The sequence below is a fragment of the Tursiops truncatus genome, chromosome 6 (genome assembly GCF_011762595.2).
Source record: "Tursiops truncatus isolate mTurTru1 chromosome 6, mTurTru1.mat.Y, whole genome shotgun sequence".
Taxonomy (NCBI): domain Eukaryota; kingdom Metazoa; phylum Chordata; class Mammalia; order Artiodactyla; family Delphinidae; genus Tursiops; species Tursiops truncatus.
The window spans coordinates 114,918,455-114,939,320 of record NC_047039.1 but is presented as its reverse complement, the minus strand read 5'-3'; the positions used below and the strand labels follow the sequence as shown (position 1 = coordinate 114,939,320).

Below are 20,866 nucleotides of genomic sequence, written 5' to 3'. Positions count from 1 at the left end.
CCACCTCCACAAAGCCCAGGCCCCCGAGGCAGGACAGCGGGGAGAAGCACACGGCAGATGTTCAGGAATTGGATGTTCTGTGGGAAACCAGGAAAACACCCCGGCCGAGGCAGGGCAGTGAGTCTCGGGTGGGCAGGCTCGGTGCTGCCACCTGGGCTCCACTCCTGGAAACCTGCCCGCGCCGGTGCCGCCCACCACCGCTCTGCCAGCACCGTCCTCCTCCTGGAGGCGTCTCTCGGGCTCTCCTCCTGGTTCCAGGCCCAGCATGCTCCTGCCGTGTGAGCCGCAGACTCTCTTGTCTCCCATGCTCACCCTCGGCCCCAGGGAATGCAGGGCAGCTCAAACCCAGGCCCGACCAGCCTTCCTGTCCAGCCTCTGGGCCAACCTGAGAGTGCAGAGCAGGTTAGGTTGTCATGAGGCTGCCCCACCCTGGAATGTCCCATAGCGGCTGGCAGCCTGTGGTGGCCTCCAGCCTGGGACCCTCCCAAAGCGGGTAGCAGCAAGGAAGAGGGGCCGGGACGAAGCTCGCCCTGCTTTATTGCCTGGCCCTGGGCCTTGAAGAGGTGGTCAAGGGTGTCCCCGGGGCTGCCATTATGGCTAACGCCCAGGGCTCTGTTTCAGGGGCGGGGGCTGAGCTGTCAGCCTTCTCGGTGGGTAGGTGCCGCTGTCCAGGGTGGGGAGCAGCCAACGCCCATGACAACAGGCCAGTGGCTGTTCCAACTGTCCAGGCACTGCTGTGGCCACCTGAGCAGAGACCCGGCTTGCCGTGTGGGGGCGCCGCGCAGCAGGCCCTGCGGCCCAGGGGCCAGGCTAGGAAATGACACAGCACCAGCAGTGGTGGGCAGTGTTGCCGCCACACCCCATCGGCGGCAGGCCAGCGTAGGTCAGTCCTGCCTGGCCCTGCCCACTGCCATAGGGGGTGCAGGGCTGCTGCCAGGCCTGCTGGCCTTGGATGGAGGCAGGCCCCTTGGCACCCTTGGGCCCTGGGGCCTCCTCGGTAGGCTCCAGGGTGCAGGACCCCACGGGCAGAGGCTGAGACTCCAAGGAGGATGGAGCCGCGTCCAGCTGCTGCCCCAGCTCGGGCCGCAGGTGAGCCCTCGGGATGCTGACATGGGCATACGGGTCCTTGACGAGCATCTCAGGGGGGTCCATGGCTTGCCCTGGCAGGGGTGGGCAGAGGAGACAAAATCAGCTCAGTGGAGGGGAACCCAAGAAAAGCCAGGCTGTGGAAGCGCCTGAGTGTGTGTGTGAGGCCTATGTGTCAGTGCGTGTGCAAGGCAGCGGAGAGTAAGGAGAGTGAGGGCCAGCGTCTCCTAGCTGCCCCCAGGTGTCCCCTGCCCTCCCTGAGAGACACGACCCTGTGACGGAGCTGGGAGTGGGGTGGGGGCTGGGATATGCAGCTAAGCTGGTCCTACAGGGGGTGCGGAAGCCCCTCAGCCCAGGACCCACCTGAAGTGGTGGCGGCAGCAAGCTGTCTTGTTCTCTGGGCTGGTGCCCGTGAGCTCTCTGGGCCGGGGCCCGGCGCCTGTGAGCTGAGCGACTGGCAGCTGCCCTTTCCCTCCTGGGGAGGGGCGGGGCTGTGGGCGGGGCTCAAAGATGGGGTTCCCAGGATCCCAGGAGGCCCCGGCTCCTGGAGCACAGCGGCCACCCACCGTTCCTTTTTTGGATGGGCGTTGACTGCAGCCTGGCCTCCCCGGGACATTGCCAGCCTGGGTGATTCAGCCTCAACGCATCTGGGGCATGTCCTGGCCCTCCAGGGACCTGCAGCTCACCAGAAGGCAGGACAGGAGGCGAGTCTGGGGTCAGGCCTGCAGGTGGTCTGGGGGCCCAGCCATTACTCACACGTCTCAGAGCCTCTGCTCCGAAGCAGAGAGCAGAGGTCCTCACTGTGACCCAGCCTCTACCCCGCAGGCAGAGACCAAGATGTTTGCGAACACACGGCTTGGAGGTTTGCTGGTTTTTTTAACCGATAAGAAATGCTCGGTTTACACACCTTTGCCGATAAAACTTACTTATCTTACAATTGGCGACATGGGCTTCATACACAAGTGACGTTTCTAGCTCATTTCTGAAACTAGTTTCCCTCTGGTTGGTGGCCTCGTGGGCCACAAGCCCCCGATCCCTCAGCGTCCCCATCCTTGGCCCTTGCATCCCCTCCATCTGTGAGGGGGCACATAGCACCTAACATACAGGGTCGCTGTATGTGGGGGGGTGGATGTGAGCACTGGGGTCTTGGGTTTGGGCCTGGCACGGTGAGCTCCGCTTGGGGCAACCGGGACAGTAGGGTGCGGCCTGGACACGCACCCCTAGTCCTTGGCGCTCGGGGGGCACCCCCAGGAAGGGCGGGATCAAATCAGACATGGCCCAGAGGCCAGCTGACCAGAGTGGCTTGCATGGGGCCGGTCAGACCGGTCCGGACATGAGTACTACCGATGCGGCACCAGACGTAGGGGCAATTAGGCTCAAAGACCGGGAAGTTCGGAGGCGGACAACAGAGGTCCAGTGCGCAGGCGCCAGAAGCCCCGCCCACAGCCCCTACAGATTCTGCCCCTTGCTGAGAGGAGGCTGGCGCATGCGCAAAACAGGACTGACAGGGTTGGGGTGGAGGTGCGACCGGTGGGAACTATATTCCCCAGAAGCCTCTGCGCTCAAGGGTTTTCCTAAACACCAGGTTCGGGGTCAGCTGGCCTCATCTGTCCAGGACCCGGCTTGGGCTGCACCATCTCTGAGCCGCCCGGCTCGGGAGGCGTGGGTTTGGGCGGGCTCTGGGCGGGAGCCTTGCACTGGGTGGACTTTATCTCCAGGGGCGGGGCCTCGGGTAAGGGGTGGGGCCTAGTGGCCGGTACCACCTTGGGTGCGCGCCTAGGGAGTTGGTGGGGAGATGAGCAAAGCCCTTGCCTAGACTGGACCCCCAGTCCTCCCCTGGTCGGGGCTGCCGCAGGTTCTCTGCCTTCGCGCCAGGGCCCCATAAGCACCCCGCTGCCCCTCCCACGGGGCACCTGCACACTAGCACACATGCTCTCGCTGAATGGGGGAGGGCACAGAGGCGCAGGCACTAGCCTGAGATGGCAAAGAGCGGCAAAGTCAAGGCCTATGGGCCAGGGGTGCCTCTGCAGCCTGTTTTGCCCGCGTGGGGCCCTTTATTAGGAGCGCCGACCTTTCCGGGCTCTTTTGCCTGCAGGACTTGGGGCTAGGTGTATAGCCAGTCTGGCCTGTACAGAGCAGAGGAGCTGTGGCCAGAAGGGGCTGGGACTGTCCAGGGTTAGGTGCATGGCCCAGTGCTGATCAAAGGAGTGCCAGCATGCCATGTGGTGGCCCTGGCAGGTTAGGGAAAGGCTCTCTGGAGGCCCATGCAGCCCTGGTCCCTTGCCCTGTATTTGTCAGCGTGTCCTCTGTCTTCCCTCTCACCTGAGAGCTCCTCACAGGCAGAGGGCGTATCCCGGGGGGTGAGGGGGTGGGCAAGGAAGCCTGGCCTGAGGAAGAAGCAGAAAGGAATGGAGCCTCTGTGCTGGGTGCGGTCAGGTTAGCACACAACTCTGTGACAACGGGACACGTGCTGACCTGCTGGGATGCTGGAAAGGGCCACCCCACCCTGTGTAGGTGCGTGTCCTCCCTGAGCTGCCCCATGGCAGCCTGTCCAGCTGTCTGTTTGACCTTGCACCTACCCCTCACACCACCCATTTGTCCAACTGTCCTGTCCCTGGAGCATTCTCCCAACTGCCGTTCCTCCCTCCATTCACTCCTCTGATGTGGCTTGCCCGCCCCTGATCACCCTCTTCTGTCACATCGCGGTCTTTGAAACAGCCTGCTGCACCTGTGAGCCAGAAAACCCTGGAGGCATCCCCACTGGGGGCCGAGTGGAAGGGCAAGCAGAGACCCTGACTCTGGCGGGGACACAAGGCAGTCCCATGGTGGGGTCCTGGGAACCAGCTTTCATGGGACCACCCCTGGGCTCTCTCCTCCTCTTCCTCCCTCTGGCATTGTGAGAGCTCAAAGCAGGCTTTCCCTTCCAGAATTGAGGCGGGGGGCTTGACTAGGACCCAGGCTCAGCCAGGCGGGGACGGGGGAAGGGGAGGCAGGAGGGGGGACGCCACGGAGATCCTGACCCCCACGCGGCCCGCGCTGGGAGGAGGAGGGCGACCCCGAGAGCGGGCGCCAGGCCCGCGGCGGATCGAGGGGCGGCAGAGAGACTGGCCCCGCCCCGCGGACCCCGCGCGGGTCCCCAGACGGGGGGGGGGGGGGGTGGCGCTGCGGGCGCGGGCGGGCGCCGCGCGCACTGCGGTCCCCGCGCCTCCGCCGCAGAGCGCGCCACGCTCGGCACGCACCTGCCGCCGCCGCCGCCGCCGCCGCCGCCGCGCCGAGCCGAGCCCCGCGCCCCACGCCCCCGGGAGCCGCCGCGGCCCGGCCATCGCCCGAGGTCGCCGCCAGAGCCGCCGGAGCCACCGGGCCAAGGCGCGGGCGCCGCATCCAGGCCTGCCTTTGAGACAACCTCTGCGGCGGCGGCGCGCGGCCCGGCCGGGGACGCCAGGCTGGGGCAGGTGAGCGCGGGCGGGGCGGGACAGCGCGGGGTCGCCGCTGGCCGGCCTCCACTCCTAGGCAGAGGTCGGGCCTCGGGAACGGGGACAGGGGAGGGGGCTGGGTTCCGAGTCTGGCGAGGGTAAGGGTCAGAGGTCGGGCACCCTTTTGTGCAGGGTGAGGTTGAGGGTGAGGGTGAGGGTGAGGGTGAGGGTGAGGGTGGGCCCGGGCGCTGCCCTCACGCTGTCTCTCACCTGCAGCTCGGGCCCGGTGAAGGCCTCTCCTCTGCTCCCGCCGCGGCCGCCGCGGCCGCCGCCGCCGCCGCCGAGCTTGCAGCCCGGGTCCTTCCGCAGCCAGGGCTCAGGCTAGCTGCCTTCCCTGGGCGCCCTGTCCTGGAGCCATGGGGCCCACCTAGCCCCTGCCTGCCCGGATGTCCCGGCCCCGGGACGGCTGATCTCGGCTGCAGGGGGACACCCCCCAACGCCCCCTCGCCAGCCTCAGCAGCCAGAGACCCTGGGTGAGCCCCTGGGCCCGACCTCCAGCCCAGGGCAGTCTCCCACACCCCCCTGCCCCTGTTCCTCTCCTCCTCCCCCGCTCCTTCCTCCTCCTCCTCGGACTGGACCTGAGAAGCCACTGTGGCCACTGGGGGGGGCCCTTCCCCCCAAGCTCTTGCCAGCCTCCCCCAGGAGTCCACAGGGCGTCCAGGGTCCCCACCAGGCCTGGCGGGACCAGGATGCTGCCCCCTCTCCTCCCCCCCGGCCGCACCCAACTCCCCCACCCACCCGAACACCCAGTCTGACTGGAGACAGCCGGATGCCGGCTGACCCTGGGCCCGAGGCGGGCAGTGGCTGGCCGAGCTTCCTCATGTCCTGCCTGAAGGGCCCCCATGTCATCCTCAAGATGGAGGCCATGAAGATGGTCCACCCTGAGAAGTTCCCCGAGCTGCAGGCGGCCGCCCCCTGCTTCCCACCTGCACCCCGGCCCACCCCTGCTCTGGCACCCAAGAGAGCCTGGCCCTCAGACACAGAGATCATCGTCAACCAGGCCTGTGGGGGGGACATGCCTGCCTTGGAAGGGGCGCCCTGCACCCCGCCACTGCCACGTCGGCCCCGCAAGGGCAGCGCGGAGCTGGGCTTCCCCCGAGTGGCGCCGGCGGACGAGGTCATCGTGAATCAGTACGTGATTCGGCCTGGCCCTGCGGCCTCAGGGGCCTCCGCGGCAGCGGCAGCGGCTGCAGGAGAGCCTCTGGAGTGCCCCACCTGCGGGCACACGTACAACGTCACGCAGCGGCGGCCCCGCGTGCTGTCCTGCCTGCACTCTGTGTGTGAGCAGTGCTTGCAGATTCTCTACGAGTCCTGCCCCAAGTACAAGTTCATCTCCTGTCCCACCTGCCGCCGCGAGACTGTGCTCTTCACTGACTACGGCCTGGCTGCGCTGGCCGTCAACACGTCCATCTTGAGCCGCCTGCCACCCGAGGCACTGACCGCTCCGTCCGGTGGCCAGTGGGGGGGCGAGCCTGAGGGCAGCTGCTACCAGACCTTCCGGCAGTACTGCGGGGCCGCGTGCACCTGCCACGTGCGGAACCCGCTGTCTGCCTGCTCCATCATGTAGCGCCCGCCCGCCCGCCCGCCCGCCACCGCCCACCGGTCCTCGCTCGCTGCTTCTTCAGGGATCTGGCCCTGCCCTGTTGCCCACTGACCCCTTGCCCACCACAGCTTCTGGTCCCCACCCGCGTGGCACTGTCGCTGCAGCCAACCTTGCCATTAAAACTCTGCCAAAGTTTGCACCTCGTTCCCTGGACTGAAGCCTAGGCCTGCGCACAGGCCTGGGCCAGGGTGGGCACGCAGGGCTGCAGCCCTGACAGGGTCCAGGCTGGAGCAGCCAGAGGAAGGCCCAGTGCTGTTTGGGGTCAACCTGGTCTGCTTGCTGGGGGCCAGTCTGGTCCAGGCACGCTGCCCAGGAGGGCGGGGCCTGACACTCATGTGTGTGTGTGTGTGTGTGTATGTGTGTGTGTGTGTGTGTGTGTGAGAGAGAACGCCCCACACCTCTATGCAGAGCCAGCCTCTGTGTGTGTGTGTATGTGTGTGTGTATGTGAACGCCCCACACCTCTATGCGGAGCCAGCCTCCTGTATGTGCCAGGCGGGACTGTGGGGGCAGGTGTGCAAAGCAGGCCCAGCTGGGCAAAGGGAGGACGCTTCCTCTGCACTGGCCGCTGGATGTGAGTGCAGCCAACGGGGGAACAAGCCAGTCCAGCTGGCCCCTGGTGCCTGCCTGATCCTCTGAGGTTATGTGAGAATGGCCTGGGGGCCAGCCTGGACTGGGGTTGGGACAAAGGCTGGCCGCAGTCACGATCAGGTATGAGGACCGGAGGAGGGTCTCCTGTCTGGCACCAGAACGACCTGGATTTGGAGAAGAAACTTTGTCGCCTGGTTGGTGAAGGCAGGGTAAAGATGACGGCGACGTAGCCACAACAGTGTCAGTAGCAGCTACCGTTTATTACCGAGGGCCATCTCGCGCGCTGGGCACAGGGCTCAGCATGTCACCAACGAGCCCAGGAGGTGGTGCTGTGACGGCGCCTGTCCTTCAGATAAAGGCCCCGGCTCCCCGAAGGGAGGTCACAGAGGAGGCAGGGGCAGAACTGGGGCCCAGCTTGGTGCTCTGCGTCTCCAGGGCCTGGCTGGGCCCACGTCCCTTGAAGCTGAGGGGCGTGTGCTGACCCTCCGGCTGTTCAGGGTCGCCACTTGGATCCTGACTGGCCAGGTGAGCAGGCCCTCTGTGGGCTGGGCCTGTGCGGCAGGAGCCCTCCCCTCGGCTACCCTGACCTTCAGGGAACACACGCTGGCCCTCATCTGGAACATGGGCAGGTGGGGGTCCTGCAGCCCCGGCCCAGGGCTCCGCCCACTCCAAGGACTCGACTCCCTGCCATTGCACCCGTCCCGTCCCGCTCCTGCAGGCAGGCCAGGTGGGAGGGCGGCGACAGCCTGGCAGCAGTGTGGGGCCTGTCCATCGAGGGGCACTTGGGGCCCGTGTCACAGAGCTCCTCCAGTGCTGTCCTGGGCGTCAGTGGCATGTCCGGGCAGCAGGGCAGTCTGGAGTCCCTGGCTGGGTCAGATGCTGAACACAGGCTCCTGGGTGGCCCTGCCCGGGTGCTGGGCCTTGGTTGAAGGCTAGTGCCCCGGTCACCCTTGGGTCCTTCAGCCTGGTCATCGGGCCTCAGGGCACCAAGGCTCGGGCCAGCCTGGGCCTCCTGTCCGCTGGCGGCCATGGCTGTCCCAGACCCAGGCCGTGCTGGTGGCGGCCGTGACGGGCTCTGCTTAGCGGCGGGAGCTGTCCAGCAGCACGAAGAGCAGCCCCAGCAGCGCGAGTGGGGCGAAGATGAGCAGCAGCCCCAGCAGCTCGAGGGCCAGCAGCCCCAGCAGCGCCAGGCGGCGGGCGCAGGGCCCCCGTTCCCGCAGGGCCCAGAGCCGGGAGCCCAGGCAGGGCGGGCAGGGCAGAAAGGGCAGGCAGCCTCGGCTGCCCACAGGCCCCGGCAGGAAGCGCAGCTGGTAGCGGTGCTCTAGGGAGGCCCAGGGCCCGGGGCCCCGGCGGGGCGGCATGGGGAGGGCGTTGGGCGCAGGGCGCTGGGGCCCATCGGCTTGGAGCAGCTCCTCCTGCAGCCGGCAGATCGCCCACTCGAGCGTGGGTGTTTTCTGGCGACACAGCGGGCAGCACACCCGGCCCAGGTCAGCACTGGGGGCTGCACCCAGCAGCCGGTGCAGGCAGCCCACGCATAGGCCGTGGCCGCAGTTCAGCAGGGTGAGGCGGTGCTCCCCGGGCCCGTAGGCCTCAGTGCAGATGGGGCACTCCTCGTCCTCGTCCTCGTCCTCGTTCTCTGTGGGCCGGGCCCAGGGGCGGGCCGAGGCTGCAGCCCCCAGCAGGGGCTCACTGTCTGGAGTCCTGGCACCCTGGGGGCTCCCAAGGGCCCCGCTGTCCGACCCATTATCTACCAGCACTTGGCGCAGAGGGTCCAGGTGCTCAGGGCCCAGGGAGGCCAAAGGCAGACTGGTGAGCCCAGAGCTGAGGTCAGCAGGGCCATGAGTGGGGGCCCCAGGGCACAGTTCAGGGGCGGTGCCTCCAGGGCAGGGGTCGGGATGGGTGGGTGGGGACCCCAGGGCGGCGACGGGGCAGGCCGGGGCTGTGAAGGTCAGTGTGGCCCTCCGGGGCTGGGGCATGGCCTGGCACTGACCTTGCAGCGACTGCCTCCTCCTCCTGGCTCCAGGCCCCACTCAGAATAAACTTCACTCGGGCCCCAACAGCCGTGCCAGCTGCGGGCGGCTCCTGGGCCCAGCGTGCCGTCCCGTCCCCAAGAGGCTCTGCCAGGCCCAGCCGCAGCGATCCCTGTGTCAGCCAGCTGTATTCTAGGCGGCGGCGCTGTGGGCAGGCCAGCCTAACTCCTCCAGCAGGAATTCCACTCCCGGGGTGGGGACACCGCGCACACGTCTCTCCCCAACCAGCCTGGGCCCCGCCCCTCCCCTCCCACCCGAGGCCCCGCCCCCTCCCTCCCAGGGCCCTGGGCTGCTCTGCCCTGGGCTGGGAGGGGACGGTCGACGCCAGCCTTGCCTGGTGCCTCTCCAGGCCTCCCCCTACTGGGCCGTCAGGGCCAGGGCAGAGCTTGTACAAGGAGGGCAAACAGCTGGCACCCACCGCGTGAGAATCGGGCACCGAGGTGTGGGGCTGAGCAACGGTGCCCTCGCGCCCAGCAGGGCGGGTGAGCTGTGGGCCCACCCACCACCTGAGAAGCACTATGGCACAAGGAAGAGCAGGTAAGAAGCGGCCGCCCAGAGCCCATCCTTTATTGCTCAGGCTGTACGGTGTAGGCTGCCTGGGGGTCTCCTCCCGCTGCTCGGGGTCTGTGCAGGAAGGAGAGCTGACTGTCCTCCCAGCTGGGACCGGACAGGGAGAGAGGTAACAATGGTCTCCAGAGAGCAGAAGTCAGAGTGGCCGTGGCCAACAGCAGGACGGCTCCTCAGGCCCACGTCTCGGTCTGGAAACGCAGGGTCCGCTGGAGCCTGGCGAGGTAGGCGGCCGCGGCGGGGCCGGAGAGCCCGCCCTCCTCCTGGAAGATGGACGTCAGGGCGTCCGACACATCAGCTGGCATGTACTTGGCGTTGCTGGAGGGAAAGGCAGGCTAGGGCTCAGCACGGTCGGAGTCCCCAGGGGACTGGTCCCCCGCCACGACCTGCGCCCGGGCTCACCCCGCCAGGTAGAAGTGAGCGCCCCGGAGATCCAGCAGCCCCCACACCAGCGGCCCGAGCTCCCGGAGCCGGTGCTGCACGTACACCTTCTGCTCCTGCAGGGCGGGGGGACGGGGTGAGTCTGTGCCCCCCAGCGTCCCTCCCCGCCCCCCACACACCCACCTGCTCCCGGGAGAAGGCCGTGACGAGAGTCAGGCAGCCCCGCGTCTGCAGCTCCTTCCACTCGGCCTCCCAGTAGAAGTCCTGGTCCCGCTGGCGGCAGCCGAAGAACAAGACGTTTCCTGGGGAAGCGCGGGGGCCTTGAGCCAGGACTTGGGCCCTCGAGGTTCAGCCCGGCCACCACCCCACCTGAGACTCTGTGCTCACCGGTCTCACCCTGGGCCACTCGCTCCTGGATGGCCGCTCGGAAGGGGGCCACGCCAGTGCCTGGCCCCACCATGATCACAGGCGTGTCTGGTGTCTTTGGGAACGTCAGGCCCCCGGACCGCACCCACAGGGGCACCCGAACAGGTCCTATCGCGGGAGGGAGGCGGCGTGAAGAAGCTCGGAGGCCCAGGGCCCTAGCCCGGGACTGGCTGTGGTGCACGCGGGGGAACGGGGCCTGCGCACGGCCCCCCGCCCCAGAGAGCCAGGGTCACCTTGCCCAGGGTCCAGAGACGCCAGCCAGTTGGAACAGAGGCCCCGGCGGGGCTCCTTGAGGCGCGTCTGGTACTGCACCACTGCCACGAGAATCTGCAGCCTCGAGGGGTGTGCCTGGGGGAGGGGACAGTGGGTACCCTGCCCTGCTTCAGGCTCCAGCCCCTTCACCCGGCTGGGTCCCAGTGGCTGCTGAGGGTTGGGGAAGGCCCGAAGCCCTCACGCAGGGCCCCGCTGCCCACCCTGGTGGCCCCGGCCCTGGCTGCCCCGAGGCCGGCCCCTCACCAGCAGAGAAGAGGCGATGGAGAAGGCCCGCGGCCGGATCAGGGGGATAAGGTCCAACAGGTAGTCCGGGGGGATGGCGCCAGCCGTGTGTGGGAAGTCGCACAGCACCTGGCGGAGACAGCCTCAGGAGGGCTGCGGCTGGAACGGCCACACACGCCCGCCCGCCCGCCTGCCCCTGCCCGCACCTCCAGGACCGTCCTGCGGGGCCGGGTGCAGTACTCGCATAGCTCCTCCTGGCCCTGGGCCGAGCTGAACTCCAGCAGCTTCTCCCGCTCGAGCTCATGGCAGGAGAGGCAGGCCAAGAGCTCAAAGAAGGAGCGGCGGGGGACGCTGGCGATGTCCAGGTACTGGGACACGAGGCGCTGAATGGAGCAGGGCTGGGGCAGCCGCGCGGGGCAGGGGACACCTGCAGTGGGGAATGGGAGGCTGTGGGGGGCTGGGGACGCGGGTGGGGGCAGCCCGGGGGCGGGGGACACAGAAGAGGGCGCAGTGCACGGTGGCAGCAGCGGCGGCTGGGGCTCACCCGGCTCCCGGGGCTGCAGCGTGAAGTGCTGGTCAGGGTCCAGGCCCAGTGCCTGACAGAACTGCTGGACGTGGCTGGCCGTGTTCTCGGGCTGTATCAGCACCACGTCGCCAGCCACAAAGCTGTGGGGGACACCCAGGGCTCTGGGGGACTTCAGAGGAAGGAAACAAGCGGCCAGGGAGGCCGGGGGCGGTCCTTGGTCCCCCCTCCCTGGCCGCCGTCTCTCTTCTCTTCCCCGCTGAGTGCCCGCTTTGGAAGAGGACCTGCTGAACCCCAGACCACGGTCCCCCCTGCTGCGGCCATGCCCCCCACGGGTCCCCAGGACCAGCCCTCACCTGACCCCAGAGCCCGTGATGTCGAACTCAATCAGCCGAACATCCTGGAAGTGTGAGGGGCCGGTGACCCTCTGATTGGTGACCATGGCTGCCAGGAAGGGCTGTAACTCTGAAGGGGGTCCCTGAGGGTCTGTCCCGGCCACACACAGCTCCTCAGAGCACGTGCTGGGGACCTCCTGGAGGAACTTCAGGGTGAACTTGGAGGGCCAGCTGTGAAGGGGGAAGACACTTGTCGGACCACTGGCCAGCCTGGACGAGCGGCCTGCTGCGCCTGCAGGCGCCGCCCCAAGGCCACACTTACGGGATTCCGGGCGGGCTCAGGCCGAGGTCAAGGGGCAAAGGGTGCGGCCCCAGCACCTTCTCCCACAGGTCGTGCAGCCAGGGGTCAATGGTGGCGTCGGGCCTGCAGAGAGCACGTGCACCCTGGTCTGGGGACCCCGCTCCCGGCTGGGCCTGCAGAAGGGTGCTCCGCCCCCCACTCACCCCAGCTCGTGCTGGTCATCGCCCAGGCACACGGGCAGGAGGGCGCTGCCCCCGAGCTGCAGCAGCCGTCGGTGCAGCTTCTTGGCCACAAAGTTGAACCTACGGAGAGACGGAGGCTGGCGCTGACCCGGGCCCCAGGCAGGGGCAGGAGGGAAGCACCCAGCTGGCTGCGCAGGGTGGAGGGTCCCAAGTCTGCCTGGGGTCACTTCGCTGCTCCCTGAAGGGCAGCTCCTCGCAGAGCCACTGTCAACGGAAGGGTCTCTCACCCCTCCTGTGGGCGCGCCCACCAGCAGGAATGGATGTCTACGTTACGCACTGAACAGAACCCCTCAGCCCCCGTAGGCAAGGATAACTATGCCACCCATTTTCTGTCCTTTTCACCTGGACGACTGCAGGCCTCGTGCTGCGTCCGGCTCTGGAAGTGTCTGTACCCAGCGACCCCTCCCTCAGCTCCTGTGCTGCACAGTTGCGGTTTTAATATCTTGGGAACCTAACGCCATGCATACCCTTGAACACAAAGCCCTCTGTACTTCCCCAAGAAATAACGCAGAGCGATAGCATTCTCTGCTTAGGACATGGCTACGTTGTGAAAACGTTGAAAGAAAAAAAGCCGGGGCAGGCAGTCCCATGGCCACGTCCAGGGAAGTGCTGGCTTCAGGGCGGCTCCCAGGGGCTGGGGTCTTCTGTGCCTGCCGCCTGTTCGCAGCTCACTGTTCTATGTGCTCTTCGCAAGCCCAAATGTCTCATGAAAGGCTTTTATAAAAGTGGGGGAAGAGCAGGTAGGCCTTTGCTGCCCTACGTCACACGGTGACAGGTGACGCTGGCTCAGACCTCGGACGTCCGGCTCCAAACATCACCTCCTGCCCTGGAAGGTGCCTTGGGCGTGGCCCCAGCCTGGCGCCCACCTTGCCGCCCTGCCCACTTCCTGCATGGATCTGGCCTGCCCTCCGAGCCCTGGGGCCTCTGGCCATGGAGGAGGTGCCCGCCAGAGAGTATCTGTGGGACGAGAACGCATGGCCAGGGCCACATCCCGAAGTGGGAGCCCTGGGGGCTGGGCCACCCAGCCCTCTGCCGGGACACCTTGTGCTTGACCCCAAAGACAGTCTCTGCAGGCCAGCAGCCTGCCCACCCTTACTCACTTGGCGTAAGATGAGTCCCCAAGGCCCAGGACGGCAAAGTCCATCTGACAGAGGGAGGTCGATGGCAGGTTCCTCCGGAAGATGAACCTCCAGAAGCTCTACAGCAGGAGAGACCGAGCCCGAGTCCCTCTCCTTCCGACTGCAGGGCCGCCCGCTGGGCAGCCGTGCAGCAGCACACCCGTTCCACTCCCTGCCCTGGCCTCCCTGCAGGCCGACAGAGGTGCTTTAAACAAAGCTCCCCTTCACCTTTGGCCACTGGTGACCTGAGCCCTGAGACACTGCCCTCTGGGTACGGTCCAGGTTTCGCCTCACAGCCCACCTCCCTTCTGCTTTGTACCTGGCCAGACAGAGGCCCCCTGGGGTGGAGGGGTCCTGGGCCTGTCGGGGCACAATTCTGCCTACTGGCCCTGGACTGCTCCCTGGAGTTCTCAAGACTTTCCTGCATGGGCCACCGCTGGGGACCACGCCTGCTCTGCCTCCTGAGACCCCCTGCTCATTCCTGCTTAGACCTTGTCTCAGGCAGGCTGTGGAGCCCCCCAGGGTGCTTCCTGAGAAAGGGTCCAGAGAAGATGCAATTCCCACGGCTTATGTCTGAAAACGCCTGGCCTCCCCTCACACTGCCTGGTAGACAGCAGGGCACACTTTACATGAAATCGTCTTCCCCGAGAGCCTGAAGCTTTGCTCTGAGCTGGTCCAACCGCGTGATCGCTGCCGAGAAGCCAGCGTCGCTCTGTGCCCTGCTCTGTCCCTCACTAGACACCTGGGCACTCTCTGCGCCCAGCAGCTGAAACCCACATGAGACGTGTGTCAGCGGGAGCCCTGTTCACACCCCACGGGCCCTTCCTGGGCACATGGTGGGCTCGCGGGCTGGAGACTCGTCCTTCAGTCTTGTTGCTTCCCTTGGTAATTCCCTCACCACTCTTCCCGTTTCGAGGCTACTGGAATAATCTCGGAATTCTGATATTATCTTTCGTTTCCTATCTCGTTATATTCTCTCGGAGGATTTCTCAATGTTATCTTCTGATCTGGTATCATTTTAAGCAGTGTTTCCTCATCCGTAGCTCTGCCCAGGTTTTGCGTTTCTGTCCCAAGGGTGCCAAGCTCTCCCTTCTCGCAGATGGAACCCTGGCTGCTCTGCCCCCGCTCCGCCGGGTTCCGCTTGTGCTTCTCCTGGTCACTGTTCTTCACGGGGGTCTTTCCTTGAGAGCGTGGTCATTCTTTCTGCTCTATGTGTACTTAAGAATCTGATAGAGGGGGATTCTCTGGTGGCGCAATGGCTAAGAATCCACCTGCCAGGGCTTCCCTGGTGGCGCAGTGGTTGAGAATCCGCCTGCCAATGCAGGGGACACGGGTCAAGCCCTGGTCCGGGAAGATCCCACATGCCGCGGAGCGATGAAGCCCGTGCGCCGCAACTACTGAGCCTGTGCTCTAGAGCCCGCGTGCCACAACTACTGAGCCCACGTGCCTAGAGCCCATGCTCCGCAACAAGAGAAGCCACCGCGACGAGTAGCCCCCGCTCGACACAACTAGAGAAAGCCCGCACGCAGCCACGGAGACCCAATGCGGCCAAAAAATAAATAAATAAATTTATTAAAAAAAAAAAAGCACTGATAGAAAACCCCACGTTCGCGCCTGTCACCAGTGGGGCAAGGCCCTGGCTGCCTGGGAGGGCACACCTGGCCAGCGTCCTCAGAGGACCGTGACGAGGAGGCTGGGCTCTCCCTGTTCAGTGTGCAGCCGGTCCGGGGCCCCTGGTCTGAGCCTCTCAAAGGAGCCTCCAGTCCGTGCTATGCTGGGAGGGCCCCATCCTGACCACTTCCGTAGGGTGTCCATCCCGGCACTCTGCCCTCCTTTATCCACCCTCGCCCCAGTGTCACTGTCACCACCTTCATGCTGTTGGATTCCGACGTGAAGTCTGTGCCCCTGCCAGCTGACCTGACGGAGGTCTTCATCGCCTCCCTCGCCCCACCCTGCGTCTCTGGCATCCACCATCCTCCTGCCTTTGGTCTTCCAGACTTGCCTCCTCTCCTGTGCGTGCTCCTGTGTGGGCTCTCCCACAGCATCCCACTCCAACCCAGTTCTTCAACCTTCTGCCTCCTTTCCCCCACCAACTTTCCCCCACCAACATTTAAACAGGCCTGCGTTTCTCCGTCTCACGAGTATCCTCTTTTTAACCCCTTAGCCCCACTCAGAGCAATAAGCCTTTTCGAATTGTTTCGTGTACAGACGTTCCTCAAGGCTTCTCTCCCCGAGATCACCAGCAGTCCCTTTGCTGATAAAGCCCAGCAATGCCTCTCGGGCCTCTCCCTGCAGCTCTGAGTGCCGGAGACCATCCTCTGGAAACAGCCAGCTCTCTGCCCTTGACCTTGGAGATGGTGTGCTCCCTCTTCTTGCCCATGGGGCCGCTTTCCCGCCCCTCACAGGCTTTTCTCCACCTTCCACGCCCTTCGTGCTTAGGGCAGCTGCCCTGGGGGAGGGAGGCGCCCCCTTTCTCTCGCCTCCACATTCTGGTCACTGTGACATCCACCTCCACCCCGGATCCTCACCGGGGCTCCAGACCAGCTGCGCGTCTCCACCCGGGTGATGTCCAGGCACCTCACCCTCCCTATTCTCTTGCTTCTGTGCCTGGAACCACCATCCATCCTACTACCTGAGCCCAATTTCCTGTCTTGATTCCACCTTCTTTCTCATCTTTGAGATATGATTACACATTCGATCCACTCTACCTTAACATCTCTGGAGTGGGTCCACGTTCCTCTACTCTGCCACCATCCTGGCTCAAGCCACCAGGCTCTTGGCTGCGCTGTGCACCCCCCCCCCCCCGCATTGTCCCTGCTCTCCTGCAGCCTGTTCCCCCTGCAGACAAGTGCTAGTTTTGCTAGAATACGAACGTGACCACGTCATCCCATGGGTTCCCTGGCCCTTTGTTTCAAGTCCATCTGCCTCCCTGTGACTGCTGGGCTTCTTAGGATCTGACCTGGCTGCCTGGCCCCTTCTCCTCTCCAACCCCGACCATCCTGAACTGCTTTCTGCTCATCCCAGAGGCTGGGCTGTTTTTCTCCTCTGCAGAGGCTGCTCCCTCTTTCCTGGTGCCTGGCTAGCCCCCACTTATCCTTCAGGACTTAGCCTATACACCTTTCTTCTAGAAAGCTCTCCCTGAACTCCCAGAATGAGCTAGATAGCCCTTGTTAATGCTCCCATAACATCTGGCATTTTCCCTGGAAGCATGCACTTCCTGGCATAGTAACTACCCATTCAACTCTTTCACTTTTGCTGTATTTTGAGCTCCGAAAGGGTAGAAACGTGACTACTGGGTTCATAGCCAGATTCCCAGCACTAGATTATGCTCGGAATACAGTGTGTGCTCAAAAGACGGTCAAAGAATCGAAGAATGTTCCCTGAAGGTCAGTTTTGAAATACACACAAGACCCATAACAGATTTATATATAGTCCTGGAAAAACAGGAAAAGCTAAAGTGGTAGCCTGTGAAGAGTTTATTAAGATGGACAACCAGAGCCCCCAGCTCCACCGAAAGCTCTCCTCCCAAATCCATGGCTGACGTGCAGCAGATATAGTAGGGCAACTATTTATTGTGCTTCTCAAGACTTTCCAGGCAATGAAAATGGGGTGAGGGCCGAAGGCAGGGATCTGAGCTCCTAGGCACAGTAAGCCACTTCAGGTCAGCCTTACCTTCATGTTGTCCGGGGGCTCTCCTTGGCCTGTAGTTGCACAAACAAATATCACCAGGGGCTCGTTTATCAGATTCACCTCAACAAAAAGACACATATGTAAGGCCTCGGGCTGTAATGACCAGGCATCCTCCCAGCAGCCTGGCTCCGTCTCCTTCACTCAGAGAGATGGGGTAAATGTACTTAACACCCGCGAACGGCTGGCCTGCCTTCTCTCTTTCAGGGTCCACCCTCCTACCTCACCCCCTCCTCCATGTGCTAAGCTGGCCGCTGTTCCCAAGCTTTCTCGGCCCCTAAATCTGCCGTAACGGAAGGGCCCGCTCTCAGACAAAACGCGGCGCCCTAGGGTCAAGGGCTCTGGGGGCCGGAACCCCAAGCCTGCTGGGTCTCCCCGCCGAGGCCCAGGGAGCCCTCACCACGGGGTAGGAGTCCAGGGCCTGCACCCGGCAGCCAAGCTCCCTGCGCCGGGCCTCGCGCCTCAGCCTCTCCGACACATCTTCGGCTGTGCCTGTCTGGCTGCCGAAGAGCACCAGAAGCCGCGTGTTCGGCATCGGGGTGCGCCCCGGGGTCCCCTGCATTCAGAAACTGGACCGGCAGGCAGCTCCCGCTGGCCCGGGCGGCCGGGATCGGCTCGGACTTCCGACTTCCGGCGTCGGCCGGAAGTGACGCCCTTGGGCCGCGCCCGGCGGGGCATGGCGTCCGAACAAGGCGATCGTCGGCTGGCGGCCAGTGCTGGGTCCCGGGCGGGGGCCGGGGGATTGGCTGCATACCGGGGCCGAGGGCCGGGGCAGGCGGGGTCGCTTTCTGCCTCTCGCTGGCCGCGGCGGCGACGGCGGCAGGCGCCAGCGAGGCCCGTGGGGAGTGGCGGCGCAGCCTGGCGGGTGGCACCATCGGCCGGGCCCTGGCCCGCGCTCAACCGGCGCGATGCTTTTCTCGCTCCGGGAGCTGGTGCAGTGGCTGGGCTTCGCTACTTTCGAGATCTTCGTGCACCTGTTGGCCCTGCTGGTGTTCTCCGTGCTGCTGGCCCTGCGTGTGGACGGCCTGGCTCCCGGCCTCTCCTGGTGGAACGTGTTCGTGCCCTTCTTCGCCGCTGACGGGCTCAGCACCTACTTCACCACTATCGTCTCCGTGCGCCTCTTCCAGGATGGAGAGAAGCGGCTGGCTGTGCTCCGCCTTTTCTGGGTCCTCACGGTTCTTGGCCTGAAGTTCGTCTTCGAGATGTTGTTGTGCCAGAAGCTGGTGGAGCAGACTCGGGAGCTCTGGTTTGGCCTGATCACGTCTCCGGTCTTCATTCTCCTGCAGCTGCTCATGATCCGTGCCTGCCGGGTCAACTAGCCTCGCAGAAGATAAGCTAGAATGCGGGACCCCAGGCTGAGGTCCCACTTCCGCCGCACCGGAGGAGAAGTCTGGGTCTGAAAGCCAGCTTGTGCCCTGCTGGGTGCCCAGCTTTCTATCAGTCATCTCTGAAATGGTTCCCTCAGCAGGGCTAAAAAGAGCAGCCTTGATTCTTAAAACGTATTCCCTCTTATTTCATCCTTTGAATAGCTAATCTTGAATTGAGATCCTGAGAAGGATCCTGAGAAGGCCAGACAGTCCTGAACTCCTCTGACAGTTGGAAACGGCATATAAGTAAAATGTCCTGATGGGCTCTGAGTATTTTCATGGCTCCTGGGAAAGTACCCACTGTGCAAAGGCTGCAAAGCTGGACTCGGATCTCCCCTGGCCAGCAGTGCTGACCTGAGAGCTTACTGCCCCATCTGCCCAGACAAGATTTCCTTAGATGCTTGAGCTCTAAAAAGTGTAAACCAGCTTGTGTCTTCTCCCCAGTTGCGCTGGGGAGGATGGCTCTTTCTTCATTCCAGCCCAGGCAGACAGGAGTATGTTGAATAAGCATGATCGGGACCCTATCTGGATATCTGTCGCCTGAGAAAAGAACTTGCTTTCAACGCGCTGCTTGTCTACCTATCCCAGCAGATTGCAGTGTCACGACCTTTCCACCACCTCACAGCCGGCACTGTTAGTGCACCTGAGACCTTTAGGCCGCCCTAAGGGACCAGAGAGAGGAACAGGTGCTCTGACGCGCATAGCCATTGAGACCTACACGTGGGAAGTTTGCAGATGGTCTCAGGCCACGCCTGTTGGCCTAAGGGCTTTGGTTTGATGCCAGTCAGGTGCCAAATGAGAACATTTGCTGAGATAAAAATAAAATAAGAGAATGTTTTGCTGAAATGCACAGTGGTTGCCTGACCTTTTGAGGGTGAAATGAGATGAATGCTGAGACGCTCCCTGCTGTGTGGTGTAGCTGGTTACAGGGCTGAGGTTGTGAGGGGGGGTGCTGGAACTTGGCTAGAGCATACTGGGTGGATGGGGGCCAGTTCCCTTGGAGAATCCCTGCTTCCTGCCTAGGGAGCCAGGGTGAAGACAACCCAGGTGGACCAGTGTTGAGGACCTACCAAGCAGTTTGTGTGACATCAGAGTCTTTGTGGGCCTTGCTGATCTGCAGAGCAGGGGTCAGCAGTCTGTGGCCTGGGGTCTGTTCCTGTGCTGCCCATCAGCTAAGAATAACTTTTCCATTTTCAAAGGGTTGTAAAAACAAAGAAGAATGTGACAGAAAGCGAATGTGGCCTGCAGTGTACAGGGTCTCTCAGTCTTGGCACAGTTGGCCTTTTGGGTCGGATCACTGCTGTGTGTGCAGAGGGAGAAGCCGTTCTGAGCATTGTAGAGTGTTTAGCGGCATCCCTGGCCTCCACTCACTAGATGCCAATAGCACCCCTCACTTGTGACAACCACAAGTGTCTCCTGGAGGACAAAACTGTCCCTGGTAAGAACCACTGGGCTAAAATATTCACTGTATGGCCCTTTACAGAACATGTCTTTGGAGCCTTGTTCTAGTGAAGCAGCTTCATGACTCCTGTCCTGGGATGGATGCTGCATGGCCTGAACCATTGATATGCTTGAGTTGGAGGCTGGTGTAGTTTGTGCCACAGCTACAAAACTGTCTCCTACCCAGGATTGGCATAACTTGTGTCAAAGCCAGGTACAAGCTGACCGTTGGGAGCGGGTTTCCTTTTCATGTTATTCTTAGTTTGTGTGTTTTGCTCCCCTGTTGTGTTCTGGTAGTTCAGGATTAGGTAATCCTGTCGGCATAGATGTGATGGGCATAAGAAGGCTTAGCTTCCTTCGGAAAGGTGATTTGAGCAGAGTCCTGAAGGAACACTTGACCTCTGGAAGGCCGTAATCCAGTTTCTTTTCTCCAGCTGAATAAACAGGGCTGTTAAAGTACCGTTAACGTAGTGGTAGCTGCAGACTGCCATGGGATCCAGAAGCTGCGAAGGGCCCTGGGTTGAAACCTGCCCCTGGTCTCTGCAGAGCCCCGGGCGCTCTTGGAGCCTGGTCCCTGGCAGGTTAGTGGTGTGGGACTCAGTAGTGTCATTTTTGAACATCTGCTGACTGTAGGGCAGGTGATGGAAAGGCAGGTAACATTTGTCCTTGCCTGTGCCCACCAATTTCCCCTTCTCTCCTTGGCTCCCACAGGCCTGAAAGATTGTGGTGGGCACTGTGCAGCCCTCCACGGAGAGTGAACTTCCTCACGGCAAGTAGGCAGAGAACCTGTGCCCGCAGGGTTAGCCTTGGGATGGGGCCGGTTCAGCGGCTGAATGGAATACACGCCCTGGCTTTTGTGGCTCAGCGTTGGAGAGTTGTGGGCCTGCTTGTGTGCGAGGAGAGTCCCCTGCCTCTGTGCCTGCTCACAGCTTACGCACTCCCGTCCGTGTTTGCTGGGCCCTGGATGACAAAGTGCGGGTAGAGAGTTTCCACCACCTGTCTGAGCCACAGAGTGGATTCTGGGGGCCGGCAAAAGCTAGGGATTTCTGAGAAACCGGTTCCTCAGCACTGGTTGGGGCTCCAGCATTGGCATCTCCGTTAAGGCCTGTAGGGGACCGAGGACCGCAGGTGGGCAGTCCCTGGACCCGGAGGGTCCTGGACCGGGAGGCAAGAGGCTGGCGTGCAGCCGGCACACCGCCCACG

General features: G+C 63.6%; 5 protein-coding genes across 12 annotated transcripts; 2 read left to right on the top strand and 3 right to left on the bottom strand.

Annotated features, from left to right (window-relative positions):
- Positions 1 to 520: 520 nt before the first annotated feature.
- Positions 521 to 1,870, bottom strand: CYSRT1 (cysteine rich tail 1). The gene is made up of 2 exons (XM_004321152.4): positions 1,450 to 1,870; positions 521 to 1,160 (listed from the first exon to the last, which is right to left on the bottom strand). Exons 1-2 carry the CDS (start codon positions 1,700 to 1,702, stop codon positions 811 to 813), a joined length of 603 nt encoding a protein of 200 aa, XP_004321200.2. The 5' UTR covers positions 1,703 to 1,870; the 3' UTR covers positions 521 to 810.
- Positions 1,871 to 2,866: 996 nt separating this feature from the next.
- Positions 2,867 to 6,289, top strand: RNF208 (ring finger protein 208). The gene is made up of 2 exons (XM_033859160.2): positions 2,867 to 4,538; positions 4,776 to 6,289. The coding sequence occupies exon 2, from the start codon at positions 5,329 to 5,331 to the stop codon at positions 6,124 to 6,126; it is 798 nt and encodes a 265-aa protein (XP_033715051.1). The 5' UTR covers positions 2,867 to 4,538; positions 4,776 to 5,328; the 3' UTR covers positions 6,127 to 6,289.
- A 703-nt stretch (positions 6,290 to 6,992) lies between these two features.
- LOC109549720 (ring finger protein-like) lies at positions 6,993 to 9,189 on the bottom strand. Its single transcript, XM_019933732.3, has one exon. The coding sequence runs from the start codon at positions 8,725 to 8,727 to the stop codon at positions 7,831 to 7,833; it is 897 nt and encodes a 298-aa protein (XP_019789291.1). The 5' UTR covers positions 8,728 to 9,189; the 3' UTR covers positions 6,993 to 7,830.
- A 143-nt stretch (positions 9,190 to 9,332) lies between these two features.
- Positions 9,333 to 17,731, bottom strand: NDOR1 (NADPH dependent diflavin oxidoreductase 1). 8 transcript variants are annotated; one of them, XM_019933727.3, is made up of 14 exons: positions 17,257 to 17,731; positions 16,842 to 16,870; positions 13,152 to 13,249; positions 12,013 to 12,111; positions 11,831 to 11,932; positions 11,530 to 11,739; positions 11,195 to 11,316; positions 10,857 to 11,077; positions 10,672 to 10,779; positions 10,389 to 10,503; positions 10,117 to 10,263; positions 9,913 to 10,031; positions 9,751 to 9,845; positions 9,333 to 9,666 (listed from the first exon to the last, which is right to left on the bottom strand). In XM_019933727.3, exons 1-14 carry the CDS (start codon positions 17,729 to 17,731, stop codon positions 9,522 to 9,524), a joined length of 2,085 nt encoding a protein of 694 aa, XP_019789286.1. In that variant the 3' UTR covers positions 9,333 to 9,521. The 8 variants fall into 8 exon arrangements, 6 of the variants coding, with proteins under 6 accessions (XP_019789286.1, XP_004321193.2, XP_073662959.1 ...); XM_004321145.3 differs by having other exon boundaries at positions 16,842 to 16,919; positions 17,257 to 17,391; XM_073806858.1 differs by having other exon boundaries at positions 10,857 to 11,316.
- Positions 17,732 to 17,764: 33 nt separating this feature from the next.
- Positions 17,765 to 19,069, top strand: TMEM203 (transmembrane protein 203). Its single transcript, XM_019933733.3, has one exon. It carries the CDS (start codon positions 17,765 to 17,767, stop codon positions 18,173 to 18,175), a length of 411 nt encoding a protein of 136 aa, XP_019789292.1. The 3' UTR covers positions 18,176 to 19,069.
- Positions 19,070 to 20,866: the final 1,797 nt, after the last annotated feature.

Bases quoted from the DNA above. Each gene is read 5' to 3' on its own strand.
- CYSRT1 (XM_004321152.4), bottom strand. From the start codon at position 1,702: ATGTCCCGGGGAGGCCAGGCTGCAGTCAACGCCCATCCAAAAAAGGAA. The intron at 1,161-1,449 runs GTGGGTCCTGGG...CACCCCTGCCAG, and splicing joins TGCTGCCGCCACCACTTCAG to GGCAAGCCATGGACCCCCCT.
- RNF208 (XM_033859160.2), top strand. From the start codon at position 5,329: ATGCCGGCTGACCCTGGGCCCGAGGCGGGCAGTGGCTGGCCGAGCTTC.
- LOC109549720 (XM_019933732.3), bottom strand. From the start codon at position 8,727: ATGCCCCAGCCCCGGAGGGCCACACTGACCTTCACAGCCCCGGCCTGC.
- NDOR1 (XM_073806858.1), bottom strand. From the start codon at position 17,731: ATGGTGCCACCCGCCAGGCTGCGCCGCCACTCCCCACGGGCCTCGCTG. The intron at 11,317-11,529 runs GTGAGGGCTGGT...TGTCCCCCACAG, and splicing joins ATCACGGGCTCTGGGGTCAG to CTTTGTGGCTGGCGACGTGG. The intron at 10,264-10,388 runs GTGACCCTGGCT...CTCCCGCGATAG, and splicing joins GTCTCTGGACCCTGGGCAAG to GACCTGTTCGGGTGCCCCTG.
- TMEM203 (XM_019933733.3), top strand. From the start codon at position 17,765: ATGCTTTTCTCGCTCCGGGAGCTGGTGCAGTGGCTGGGCTTCGCTACT.